We start from the raw sequence: 13,542 nt of genomic DNA, 5'->3' as shown, positions 1-13,542 counted from the left end.
GAACCTAATCCAGAAGTTTCCTCTTACAAAAGTCAGAAAAGTCCGTCCATTCTGCACTCTTTGGTGTGATGAGGTTTTCTTGTTGGTGTGACAGATTTCCCTTCAATTCCCTCCTGTGACCAAAAGTGGATGATAGCGTTCAGGCTGAATTTCCTGCTTCATGTCCCACGGCTCACCAATTCAAGACCCATTAGAAGGGGCATGTGGTCCCCCAGTCTTATCGAAAAAAGTTCCATGCACACACCTGAAAAATTTCTGCACACATGAAGGCTTTGCTGATGTGGATGCCACTCTAGAGCATCTAGAAATTTAATTTGCATTTCATTAGGCATTGTGACATTATGGTGCTTTAAGTAATGAAAAATACTATCTCCCTTCTGTTGCCATGCTTTCTCATGTGTAAGAAAGATGTAGGCAATGGTATTATTTAAATACACAATAGATATACACACACTTGCACAAGTGCCTGGAATTGTGAGAGTCTACAAGTTGAGATTAAACCCTCAAAAAATGAGATGCTCTGTGTAGGGAAATCATCTACTCCACATGAAGGTATACAATGGTGTAAACCACTCAGCCACAGTGTCTCCATCTTGCTGTGATCCAAGCTCAGTAATAAAGATGAATTCATGCACGCTCATACTGCAAACCTGCCCATTGAAGGAGAATGTAACTCCCACCTGAACTGGTTGACACCATCTTCCTGAACAGACAAGCTACCCACCACCAGCATATCCATCTGAGTTTCAGTTCAATGGCCCTCATCTATTCCATTGTTGTTGTTTAGTCATTTAGTCGTTTCCGACTCTTCGTGACCCCATGGACCAGAGCACCCCAGGCACTTCTGTCTTCCACTGCCTCCCGCAGTTTAGTCAAACTCATGCTGGTAGCTTCGAGAACACTATCCAACCATCTTGTCCTCTGTCGTCCCATTCTCCTTGTGCCCTCAACCTTTCCCAACATCAGGGTCTTTTCCAGGGAGTCTTTTCTTCTCATGAGGTGGCCAAAGTCTTGGAGCCCCAGCTTCAGGATCTGTCCTTCCAGTGAGCACTCAGGGCTGATTTCCTTAAGAATGGATAGGTTTGATCTTCTTGCAGTCCATGGGACTCTCAAGAGTCTCCTCTAGCACCATAATTCAAAAGCATCAATTCCTCGGCGATCAGCCTTCTTTATGGTCCAGCTCTCACTTCCATACATCACTACTGGGAAAACCATGGCTTTAACTATACGGACCTTTGTTGGCAAGGTGATGTCTCTGCTTTTTAAGATGCTGTCTAGGTTTGTCATTGCTTTTCTCCCAAGAAGCAGGCGTCTTTTAATTTCGTGGCTGCTGTCACCATCTGCAGTGATCATGGAGCCCAAGAAAGTAAAATCTCTCACTGCCTCCATTTCTTCCCCTTCTGTTCGCCAGGAGGTGATGGGCCCAGTGGCCATGATCTTCTTTTTTTTGATGTTGCGCTTCAGACCATATTTTGCGCTCTCCTCTTTCACCCTCATTAAAAGGTTCTTTAATTCCTCCTCACTTTCTGCCATCAAGGTTGTGTCATCTGCATATCTGAGGTTGTTGATATTTCTTCCGGCAATCTTAATTCCGGCTAGGGATTCATCCAGCCCAGCCTTTCGCATGATATATATATATATATATTATTGATAAACTTCTTGCAAACCTACAAACGTCATCTGATCTTCACAAATACTTTTTAAATAGTCCATAAATTTACTCCAGTCTTCCGTGAATTTCTGGTCCCGCCAGTTTCGAATCCATCCTGTTAGTTTATCTAGTTCTGCATAGTCCAATAACTTCATCCTCCATTCTTCAATCGTCGGTAATTCTTGCTTCCATTTTTGGGCCAATAATATTCTTGCTGCTGTTATTGCATATAAAAAGAGCTTACATTCATTTCTATTTATATCACTCCCAACAATGCCTAGTAAAAATGCTTCTGGTTTCTTTATAAATGTATATTTCAACATTTTTTTCAACTCATTATATATCATCTCCCAGAAGCTTTTCACCTTTTTACATTCCCACCACATGTGGTAAGCGACAATCAATAGGGGTGAACTCCAGCTGGTACCATCCTGGTACTACCAGCATGACCAAGCCAATGTAAGCAGTTCATCCATAATATCCAGTAATTTTCCCATGAAAATGTCATTCACAACTGATAGTTGCCATGATCCTCAAGATTCAATGAGGCTTTCTGACAGTTACCTCCTTCTGCCAAAGAGGCGTTTATAACCTTGTGGACCTAAGTGGTGTTCACCATGCCTTTAAAAGTTTATATATATTGTATAAGCATAGCACTGTATGTCCATGGCTTTGCAAGTGATTGCAGACTTGGTTTTTCAGGCCTTAGGAAGAATGTTTTTCTGTCTTCTAGTTATACAGTTTGGATTCGTCACACTCTTTGTCGCTTCCTTTCCTCTGGCTCCTGTGTTTGCCCTGCTCAACAATGTCATTGAAGTTCGCCTGGATGCCAAAAAGTTTGTCACCGAGCTAAGGAGGCCAGATACAGTAAGAGCAAAAGATATAGGTACGTTTTTTAAATTTAAAATTATTGTAAAGATGGTGTATAGAAAGGCGGAAGAGAAAAATATGAGGTCTGGAGTTTGGTTTGCAATGAGAACAGGAATGGAAACTGCACAGCTTAACAAATCTTTCTTCTCTCTGACAGGGATTTGGTTTAACATTCTGAGTGGCATTGGAAAATTTTCAGTAATAATTAATGTGAGTATTGGCTTCTTACGTATGCTATGACAAGCGGGGATTTGACTTAAACTGTCAAGAATTTCAGGCTTTTCTTGTTTAAACATCAATTTCTTTGTTTATAAAAATGTATACCACTTAATATAATATAATTATTTAAGCAGTTTACATAAAAAAATGATAAAAATGCAACAACATTCCATAAAAATTTCCTAAAACCTAGATTAAAACAAAATGAAATTATACATCACTAATTAAACTGAGCAGTGTGCTAAACAAGAGAGTCTGAGTCCAGGAAAGCTCGGCTAAACATAAAAGTTTTTTGTTTTTTAAGTGTTTGAAGGTCATTACTGTCTCCACCTCACTTTATTTCCTGGGAAAAGGTATTCCAGAAGGTGAGTGCTGTCACTGAGAAGACCCACTTCCAAGTTGTTGCTCCTCAGAAGATCTCAAAAATCAGTTTGGTCTGTTCATTGTGTGAGGCTTTGAATATTGAACAACAAAGCCTTGACATTGGCTTGGTAGCTAACAGTTGGCTAGTACAGCTCTTTCAGCAATGGTGTAAAATGTGTAAAGCTGGATGTCCCACTAAGCACCATAGCAGCTGCATTTTATGCTAACATCGTAGCATAGAAAGGGTAGCTCCATATACACTGTGCTACTGTTGTCTAATTGTGCAGTAACCAATATATGGAGCACCATGGCAAGGTTGTCCCTGTTTGACACACCAACCAAAGGTGGTAATGGTCCTCAAGAGGTCACCTTGGCCTCAAGTGAAAGCAGTGGATCTAAGAGCACCCCACAAATTATGCACCTGCTCCTTCAGAGGGAGTACAAACCTGTACAGAACTGATACCCAACCCAGTTCTTGGGACCTGGGAACTGCCCTGTTGATTCTCAGGCCTGAATCCAGACTGGGATACATTAAGATAATAAGCTTCACCAAAAGACAAATTCATGTCTACTGGCCGTTATAGCTATGGTCTACCTCCAGTACATCTCTGAAGACATTGCTCTGAATTTCAGGTGCGGAGGGCTATGCTCAGGTTCTACTTGCAGGCTTCCTGTGGGAATCTGGTTGGGCATTGTGAGATCCAGTAGGTCTCTTCTTGTGTTTTGATTGTAGCTGAATCACGACCACCTTCTAGATTGCTTTGACCAAGGTGTATTGGACCTGTGGGTCCACAGTGGGCTTCTTCAGTTATGGTTGCCCATTGCTGCCTCCTTCAAAACAACAGGAACCATTCTATTATGCAAAAAGGCATTAAACAGGTTCACCCATAAATTTGAACTAATAATAATAATAATAATAATAATAATAATAATAATAATTTATTATTTGTACCCCGCCCATCTGGCTGGGTTTCCCCAGCCACTCTGGGCGGCTTCCATAGAAACCAAAAATGCACTAAAATATCACAGATTAAAAGCTTCCCTGAACAGGGCTGCCTTAAGATGTCTTCTGAATGTCAGGTAGTTATTTATCGCTTTGACATCTTATGGGAGGGCGTTCCACAGGGCGGGTGCCACTACCGAGAAGGCCCTCTGCCTGGTACCCTGTAGCTTTGCTTCTCACAATGAGGGAAATGCCAGAAGGGCCTCGGCGCTGGACCTCAGTGTCCGGGCAGAACGATGGGGGTGGAGACGCTCCTTCAGGTATACTGGGCCGAGGCCGTTTAGGGCTTTAAAGGTCAACACCAACACTTTGAATTGTGCTCGGAAACGTACTGGGAGCCAATGTAGGTCTTTCAAGACCGGTGTTATGTGGTCTCGGCAGCCGCCCCCAGTCACCAGTCTAGCTGCCACATTCTGGATTAATTGTAGTTTCCGAGTCACCTTCAAAGGTAGCCCCACGTAGAGCGCATTGCAGTAGTCCAAGCGGGAGATAACCAGAGCATGCACCACTCTGGCGAGACAGTCCGCGGGCAGGTAGGGTCTCAGCCTGCGTACCAGGTGGAGTTGGTAGACAGCTGCCCTGGATACGGAATTGACCTGCACCTCCATGGACAGCTGTGAGTCCAAAATGACTCCCAGGCTGCGCACCTGGTCCTTCAGGGGCACAGTTACCCTATTCAGGACCAGGGAGTCCTCCACACCAGCCCGCCCCCTGTCCCCCCAAAACAGTACTTCTGTCTTGTCAGGATTCAACCTCAATCCATTAGCTGCCATCCATCCTCCAACTGCCTCCAGGCACTCACACAGGACCTTCACGCCTTCACTGGTTCTGATTTGAAAGAGAGGTAGAGCTGGGTATCATCTGCATATTGATGGACACCCAGTCCAAACCCCCTGATGATCCCTCCCAGTGTCTTCATATAGATGTTAAAAAGCATGGGGGAGAGGACGGAACCCTGAGGCACCCCACAAGTGAGGGCCCAAGGGTCTGAACACTCATCCCCCACCACCACTTTCTGAACCCGGCCCAGGAGGAAGGAGCGAAACCACTGCATAACAGTGCCCCCAGCTCCCAGCCCCTCTGAATCAAATTTCTCCCACATCCCCATCTCACAGTGGGCAGCCATCTGCCTTGGGGTAATCTGAATGCAGAGATTAAGTGCAACCACACACTCGCCATGTGTGATTCCTGACAACTGACATACTGCCTCTGACATGGCAAGTAGAGCCTAGCCATGGTGGCTAGAAGCCATCCATAGCCTTATCCTCCATTGCTGCTTTATTTTGAGTTTACATCGCAGTCCCAAAACTCTGCATCAGATTCAGGCTTTATCCTTCTCACTATCTGGCTCACGGCCACTTCTTTTGTTCCCTTAACAACTCATACTTAGTGGGCCATTACTAGGCTGGTCTGGCTATTCCAGCAATTGAATCCATGTTGGATCCAGGAATTAGAAGAACTCATAACAATATGTTCAATTTCAATTGCGTAAATTGCCAGAAGGCTCATCCTTCTATTATCATCCTTCTTTGTTCACTCATCTTTTAAACAAATAAACTGTTATCTAACATCAAACTGATGGCAGTAAAAATCTATCCAAGATTTATATTAAAAAGGCATAAAAGGCTCCCTATGCAGAGCTCTTGAACAAATGCCAGACTCCTTGGCCATTCAGCCACTGCTCATCTATTTTTATTAAACAGCCAGATTACAGGTCAATCTGGTAGGATGCTCTTCCACACTGCTGTGGAGACAAATAATACTTGAAAGTCCAACTAGTTCTTGTCCTCAAGTCACAAAGCAGCTTCTCTGGGGATTTCTGGATATCTTTTGGATCACTGTCCTCATCCATAAACTGACTCCAAAGTATACTATGCATATCTGTGCTCATATGGTAAAGGTTTTTCTTTTCTCCCAGGCTTTTGTCATATCCGTCACTTCTGATTTCATTCCGCGCCTTGTCTATCAATATGCATATAGTCACAATGGAACCATGCATGGCTTCATCAATCACACTCTCTCATACTTCAACGTCAGCGATTTCAAGGCTGGAACCCAGCCAGAAGCCTCAAGTTTCGAAGAGGATGTTTCCCTTTGCAGGTAAAGCAGCTGTACCAATCACTGGCTATTGTATTTAAGACTTATGGTAGGAGCAATTTTGGTAGGTGGTTCCAATAACTTTAGTGGGTTAAAATTCGAGTAAGACTGATCTCTGTCATTGACAGCAAAAGGTAAATTTTTCAGCCACGTTTGCCCTTCCTGTAAGATCCTCACATTTTCTAAAGCTCAGTGTGCCCAAGACTTGACTCCCTAGGAAACACACACAATATTTCTTCTTTAATCATTTGGAAACAAATATGAGAACAAAAAATAGTATCCAATAGGTATCCATGTTTTCTAGGGGCAGCCCCTATTTCTGGTCCCTGGCCCATATAAATCACTGTCCTTGTTTTGCATTCTGTAGATGCCTTCTTAAAATATTATTAGTGTGAGTACATGTTCGCTGGAGTTGCCATTATTGAGGTTTATCCCTCTTCCTCAAGTCTCTAGAAGTCAAATCTCAATGTGGATGAATGTGCCTTGACTGAGTGGATACAGTATGTTTTCCCCACAGGTGGAAAAGAATTTTGGGATTGAGATTTTGATCAGAAAAACATGGGGAAAGATTGATCAGCCTCTTTCTCTTCCCCCTGCTCTTATCAAATTTAGAGCCCTCAGTGGAGACATTTAAGTAAAACCATTAAGTGTCAGGGAGGCTTCACACCTAGTTGGGTTCTTAACATAGAGGGAGGCTATGAGCTTTGTATTTTAGCTCAATTAAACACATAGATGCAGACATTTCATTTCTGGAAAAAAATTTGGGGAGAAAGTCAATGGTATTACGTGGAAGCTGGAATTTCCCATTGGGGCTTCATTTGATATTAAGGTGTTTTTAACTGAATCCATAACAAATTCAAACACTCCCCAGTGATGCATTCTTAGAATAGGTAGGGCAACATTTTTATCCACTACTCTGAAATATCTGGTATTCGTTCTAAATGAACATTGCAACAGTGGCAATAATCTGTCAACAATCTGTGACATATAATTAGCCATAATTTTTTTCTTGCAGAGTACAAGGGTTATTTTTTTATTATTATTCTGCTCAAGGCAAAATGAATATGACACCTTCCTCAGTTAAACACTCCTTTCGTATAGATCATGAGGATGAATTTATCGGACCCTACCATCAAGTTTGTCACTAAAAGCTTATCCACACGACACTAGAGCAAACCTGAGTTTGCAACCAGGTGTGCATTTGACAAACACTGCAGGCAATCCCATCACTTTGAGAAGTACCCATGTCTGATACAAAGATTTGTGTGTTTCATTCATAGGCTATATTTTTAAGATACAGGCTTTTAACAGGGAATGTCCAGCCTTTGGTTCTAAATCTCTGTCTGCAAAATGGTAATAACCATCAACAGCTAATTCCTCCTTCTTCAAAGCAACAATGTTTTAATGCAAAGTGATTTCAACATAAAAGGGAAAAAGTGTGTTCAGTTATGTATCATTTTTGAACTGAAAGCGACAAGTGTTCGCTGGATAGATTTTTTTATTCCAAACATGGGATGAATTAGCAAATATTGACAACTTACACTCCCATTTCTGTTTTTGCTGGAATTCTCAGACATCCCTCATCCTAATAAGTTACAATATGGCCAGATCATGTTGATCAGTTTGCCAGTATAATATCAGAATTGCACACTGCCATTATGTGCACATTTACAGGTGGGAATGCAGCCATTTGCCACCGGACAGATACTTCCATATGATGCTTAAGTCAGACAAGTGGTCCATTTCATCAGGGCTGTCACTTCCAATTGGTAGTAAGCCTCCAGACTCCGAACTCAGCACCTTTCCCAGTTTTGTTATATGAGATCATTCTCAAGTCCAGGATGTAGGAAGGCTGCCTGCTCCAGGGAGGGTTGCACCCCGCTGAAAGCAATCGTTTCTCATTTATGCTGCTATTATAAATAACTTAGTCTCATTGCTGGAAATACTTTCACACTCATTTGTGTACAGATAATTCAGAAACTCCAAAGTGCAGCACCCCAGATTACTGAGTTGTTGTTGTTTAGTCATTTAGTCGTGTCCAACTCTTTGTGACCCCATTGACCAGAGCATGCCAGGCACTCTTGCCTTCCACTGCCTCCCAGAGTTTGGTCAGACTCATGCTGGTAGCTTCGAGAACACTGTCCAACCATCTTGTCCTCTGTCGTCCCCTTCTCCTTGTGCCCTCCATCTTTCCCAACATCAGGGTCTTTTCCAGGGAGTCTTCTCTTCTCATGAGGTGGCCAAAGTATTGGAGCCTCAGCTTCAGGATCTGTCCTTCCAGTGAGCACTCAGGGCTGATTTCCTTCAGAATGGAGAGGTTTGATCTTCTTGCAGTCCATGGAACTCTCAAGAGTCTCCTCCAGCACCAGAATTCAAAAGCATCAATTCTTTGGCAATCAGCCTTTTTTATGGACCAGATTACTGTGCTGGGGTTCAAATTAGAGCTCAAATAAGTCCTGTTTTAAAACAGCTACACTGGATGCATTTCTGGGCACAGTTTAAGCTGTTCACATTAAGTGTTTAAAGCCCCAAATATCTGAAAGACTGTTTCCACCCCTATTCACCTTATTGGGGGCTTTCTTGGTCCTTCGGCCGCCCTCAGAGATGTTGGGGAAAGGTGGCTCAGGAGAGGGTTTTCTCTGTGTCAGCCCCTAAATTCTGGAACTCGCCCCGTCCCATCCCCAGAAGCACCTAGCATTTTCATTGTTGCAGAGGCACCTCTTTGCAACAGCTAAAATGTTTTGTTTTTGTGGGACTCATCTCTCCTGCTTAATACTGTTCTGGTTCATTTGGAATGGCTCGTTGGTTTTATAACTGTGGTGGTTTTATCTGTTTTTGCAATTGTTGTAACACGGCCTGGGATCTTAGGGTGAAGAGCGGGTAAGATATTTTGTAATAAATAGAATAAAAGAACTGAAATTGAACCTGGGACCTTCAGCATGTCCAACTCTTTCCTTCCTTCCATATTTTGTCTCCCACTCTCTCTCAGTCTTAAATTATCCCACTATACTAAATATAGGCCAGACCTTGCATGCTTCTCTTTTGAAACTCTCTACTGTGGGAACCTAAGTTGAACGTTCTAAAACTGTGCCTTCTATACAAATAAATATATCTCTATCCTTTTGTATTCTTTTAAAGAACAAAATTGGTATATTTACGTGCCTAACAACCATTCTCCTTTGTATGCTTTCTCAGAAGTAAGTCCTACTGAGCTCAAGGGGATCAAAGCTCAACAAAACAATTTATTATATTTATCTTCATAAAAAGGGTATAGTTGTTCACTATTAAGCCTATTTACTTGCTGGTAGAAAGTGAGCTCCATGGGTACCAGTCACAAAATGGTTACCATGGGGAGCATGGCATAACACAGGCATAGGCAAACTCGGCCCTCCAGATGTTTTGAGACTACAGTTCCCATCATCCCTGGTCCTGTTAGCTAGGGATGATGGGAGTTGGTAGTCCCAAAATATCTGGAGGGCCGAGTTTGCCTATGCCTGGCATAACACAAAGAGGCTGCCATGTGGGAAGTGACATGACACAAAATGGTTGATGCATCTGAAAAAAAGCAGAAAAAGAGAGAGCGCCACAATGTGTTGCATTCATGCCGGCACTTCCGCCTCCCATCTCCTGCCCATCAACTAAGAAAAGGGACCTACATCTGCCACTGCTGGGCACAGACAAAAGTTATTTGCATCTCTGCTCTCTGTTCAGAACCATTTAGGGAGGACATGTGTGCAATCTGGCATCCAGTGAAATGTGGGCAGCTTTATTTATTTATTGGATTCCATTTATCAGTCACTTCACCTAGAATGTCTCAAAGCAAATGTCTTGCTTGATTTATCAGAGTCAACCCATGTCAGTCAAAATTGTTAAAGCAATCCATGACTGCTGCCCGACACATGGGGCTGTGGTTGGTGCGTGTGAAAAAGAAATATTGAAGCATAAACGGAGAACCCAAATACTGTTGCTGGAAATGAAGGGTTTAATTGCACAACTGCTGGGGAACTTTCTAGCTGGAAAACTGAACTGATCTGTGTTATGTGTAGCAGATATGGCTCAAGAATGTGCAGTTTAAAGCAATGGCTCCATTTTACAGGTTTAAGGATTACAGAGAACCACCATGGTCTGAAAACCAGTATGAATTTTCTAAGCAGTACTGGACTGTTTTATCTGCCCGTTTGGCCTTTGTCATTATCTTTCAGGTAAACCCTTTCTGCATTATATTACTTCACTGCCACATGTAATGCATTGATTGCTGCCTGCAGTACAGTGGTACCTCGGGTTAAGTACCACTTTAGCTGCCGCCGCACTGCCGAAGCCCGATTTCTGTTCTTATCCTGAAACAAAGTTCTTAACCTGAAGCACTATTTCTGGCTTAGTGGAGGGTGTAACCTGAAGCATATGTAACCCGAGGTACCACTGTACTTGTTTGTCCATTTATTTTTATTCACGCTTGTTCACTAACCCTTTCAAATCCCCTTGCCCTTGTGGAACAGTCTCAGCTAAACTAGAAGAGAATTAAAACATCTTGATATATTGGTTTCTGTTCAGCTAACAGTATATTGCTGATGGAGTATTGGACGCAGCCCAGAGATTATTATATTATTGAGCACCCTCCATGCCTGCTGTGCCTTATCCCCGCCCAGCGTGTGAGAGCGGTGAGGGCTGGGTTAGCGCGCTCGGTCCACACTTGGGGGTATGCGCACATGCACCCCAGGCACTGGTAGACAGTGCTACACCCCTGGCTATACCTCCCCAAAATGAGTGCTTTAGGGATCTTTTCACTGCTGTACGGAACACGTCTTCCTCCTGCTTATTTAATTTATTTCTCATGCAGAACCTGGTAATGTTCCTCAGTGTGCTTGTTGACTGGATGATCCCAGACATCCCCAAGGATATCAGTGAGCAGATCAAGAAAGAAAAGAGTGTGCTGGTTGATTTCTTCTTGAAGGAAGAGCATGAGAAACTGAAACTGATAGAAAACTTTATCAGGCGAGACAAGCAAAGGAGCAAAAATGAGACAAGAGGAAGGAGAATTCGAGCGGCAAGTTTCTGCCAGTTCAACCGAAGTCAGCGGGGCAGCTTAACATCCTTTAGTTCACACCACACTGATGTATGATTCCTTGAGGGCACATCTGCACCACTTATAATCGCTCTGTCCCCAGAGAACTGTAGTAGTGAAAGACGCTTATGTTCTTCAGCTGAATATTCTCATCATCACTCTAGTCCTGCTACAGCTCCCAAGATTTGGAGAGGAATACATGACAGCTGAGCTAGCATGATGCACATATAGGTTTGTAGTGCAAGAAATAACAGCCAGTACGAAACATATCGAATAATAATTTACCTATTGTCTGGTTAGATCTTGAGGGGGGAAGTGATTGGCTATTGTTTTGGACAAATAGATTATACTGGTTTTCAGAAGCTTCATTTTTAAATTTCTCTGCAGTATTCTTAATCAGATGTCCTACGTGAAAACACGCTGTATATTTATGTTACAAACTCATGTAATTTTATACCAATTTGCCTGCATTGCTTCTTCTGCCCCATCCCAAATCCTGATAATTATAGTTTGGTGAGAGTTCTAATACCTCTCTTAGAAATCCCCCACTCCTTCACAGAACTACCTTAAGAGTACACCAGCTCATGTTGATGGACCTCGTTTTGAGTGGCTGGACTGAAAGCTGCAGAACCGTAAAAACAAAATATTTACAGAGCACTTTGACATTTAGTAATGTTTCTCTCTCATTAACAGCACAGTCCTGTACCTACCAATAATAATAATAATAATAATAATAATAATAATAATAATAATAATAAAAGGTAAAGGTACCCCTGCCCATACGGGCCAGTCTTGACAGACTCTGGGGTTGTGCGCCCATCTCACTTAAGAGGCCAGGGGCCAGCGCTGTCCGGAGACACTTCCGGGTCACATGGCCAGTGTGACATCGCTGCTCTGGCGAGCCAGAGCTGCATACGGAAACGCCGTTTACCTTCCCGCTGGTAAGCGGTCCCTATTTATCTACTTGCACCCGGAGGTGCTTTCGAACTGCTAGGTTGGCAGGCGCTGGGACCGAGCAGCGGGAGCGCACCCCGCAGCAGGGATTCGAACCGCCGACCTTTCGATCAGCAAGTCCTAGGCGCTGAGGCTTTAACCCACAGCGCCACCTGTGTCCCTTATAATAATAATAATGATTTATTATTTGTACCCCGCCCATCTGGCTGGGTTTCCCCAGCCACTCTGGGCGGCTTACAACAAAGATGAAAGATACACTAAAATGTCACATATTAAAAACTTCCCTGAACGGGGCTGCCTTCAGATGTCTTCTGAATGTCAGGTAGATGTTTATCGCTTTGACATCTGATGGGAGGGCGTTCCACAGGGCGGGCGCCACTACCGAGAAGGCCCAACTCAGAAGTAAGTCACATAGAGTTTAGCAGGGCTTACCCTCAGGTAAGTGAGTATAGGATTGCAATCTAAAAGTATGAAAAGCCCAGGAGAGACCACAGCATGCATATCTGATAGAGAGTGAGAAGAACACTTTGCTTAGCACCTGATTTTCTCCTCTTTCGAATCCACCATCACATTGTGTATCAGTTTCCACATACAGAAGTACATGTGCCTAGCACCATTCACAAGACCCCCCCCCAAAAAAAACCCTGCATTGCATGGCAGGGGGTGGGACTAGATGCCCCTCATGGTCCCTTCCAACTCTACAATTCTATAATTTTAAGAGTAAATTATACTTTTCCAACCTAGGCAATCCACTTGTGATTTAGACAGTACCAAGCTTGTGTTCTTGTCCCATGGCTCAGTCCCATCTGATGAGCAAGTGGGACATAAATGATGGCGTTCATCTGGGCAGGAGGCAGAAGACATAATGAGGAAGGTGGTGCAACAGTGGCAACCTGTCCTTGGGTACCAGCACCATTTAGAGTACAGGTAGGTTGTCTAGGTTGTGAGCCTCAACTCTTTCCCTCTCTGCTACCTTGTCTCCTTCTTGCCTCCTTTTGTCGTCTTCCCCATTGTCAACCTGCTCCATCGGTGCAGAGACCTGTCTGTTTTTGCTTTTGAAACTATGTAAAGCACCGTGTACACTGATGTTATGAATAAAAATAAAAATCGTAGTTTAAATCATGGGTTTTGCTCAACACCCACACAAACAACAGGAGAAAGCCCAATCCTGCTCTTCCTAAATAGTGATCTGCACATTTGGAAATTCGGACTGAGTACAAGAATCCATGAAACATCACTTAAACCAGCTTTAATGGGGGAAATGTCCATTTTAGAATACTGAAGTTATCATCGAAGTTACGGTGCTGTAAATGACTGGCTGAT

General features: G+C 43.2%; 1 protein-coding gene across 1 annotated transcript in view; it reads left to right on the top strand.

The window, feature by feature from the left end:
• Positions 1-11,947, top strand: part of ANO2 (anoctamin 2) — a 152,789-nt gene extending 140,842 nt beyond the window's left edge. Inside the window, exons 20-24 of the mRNA XM_081911712.1 lie at positions 2,385-2,537; positions 2,679-2,731; positions 6,025-6,206; positions 10,300-10,405; positions 11,041-11,947. Coding sequence (XP_081767838.1) covers positions 2,385-2,537; positions 2,679-2,731; positions 6,025-6,206; positions 10,300-10,405; positions 11,041-11,322 — 776 coding nt within the window. The 3' untranslated portion in view covers positions 11,323-11,947. The remainder of the gene's footprint in view (positions 1-2,384; positions 2,538-2,678; positions 2,732-6,024; positions 6,207-10,299; positions 10,406-11,040) is intronic.
• Positions 11,948-13,542: the final 1,595 nt, after the last annotated feature.

The sequence above is a fragment of the Podarcis melisellensis genome, assembly GCF_964234715.1.
Source record: "Podarcis melisellensis genome assembly, chromosome: 5".
Taxonomy (NCBI): domain Eukaryota; kingdom Metazoa; phylum Chordata; class Lepidosauria; order Squamata; family Lacertidae; genus Podarcis; species Podarcis melisellensis.
This window is presented reverse-complemented; position numbering and strand designations above follow the sequence as displayed.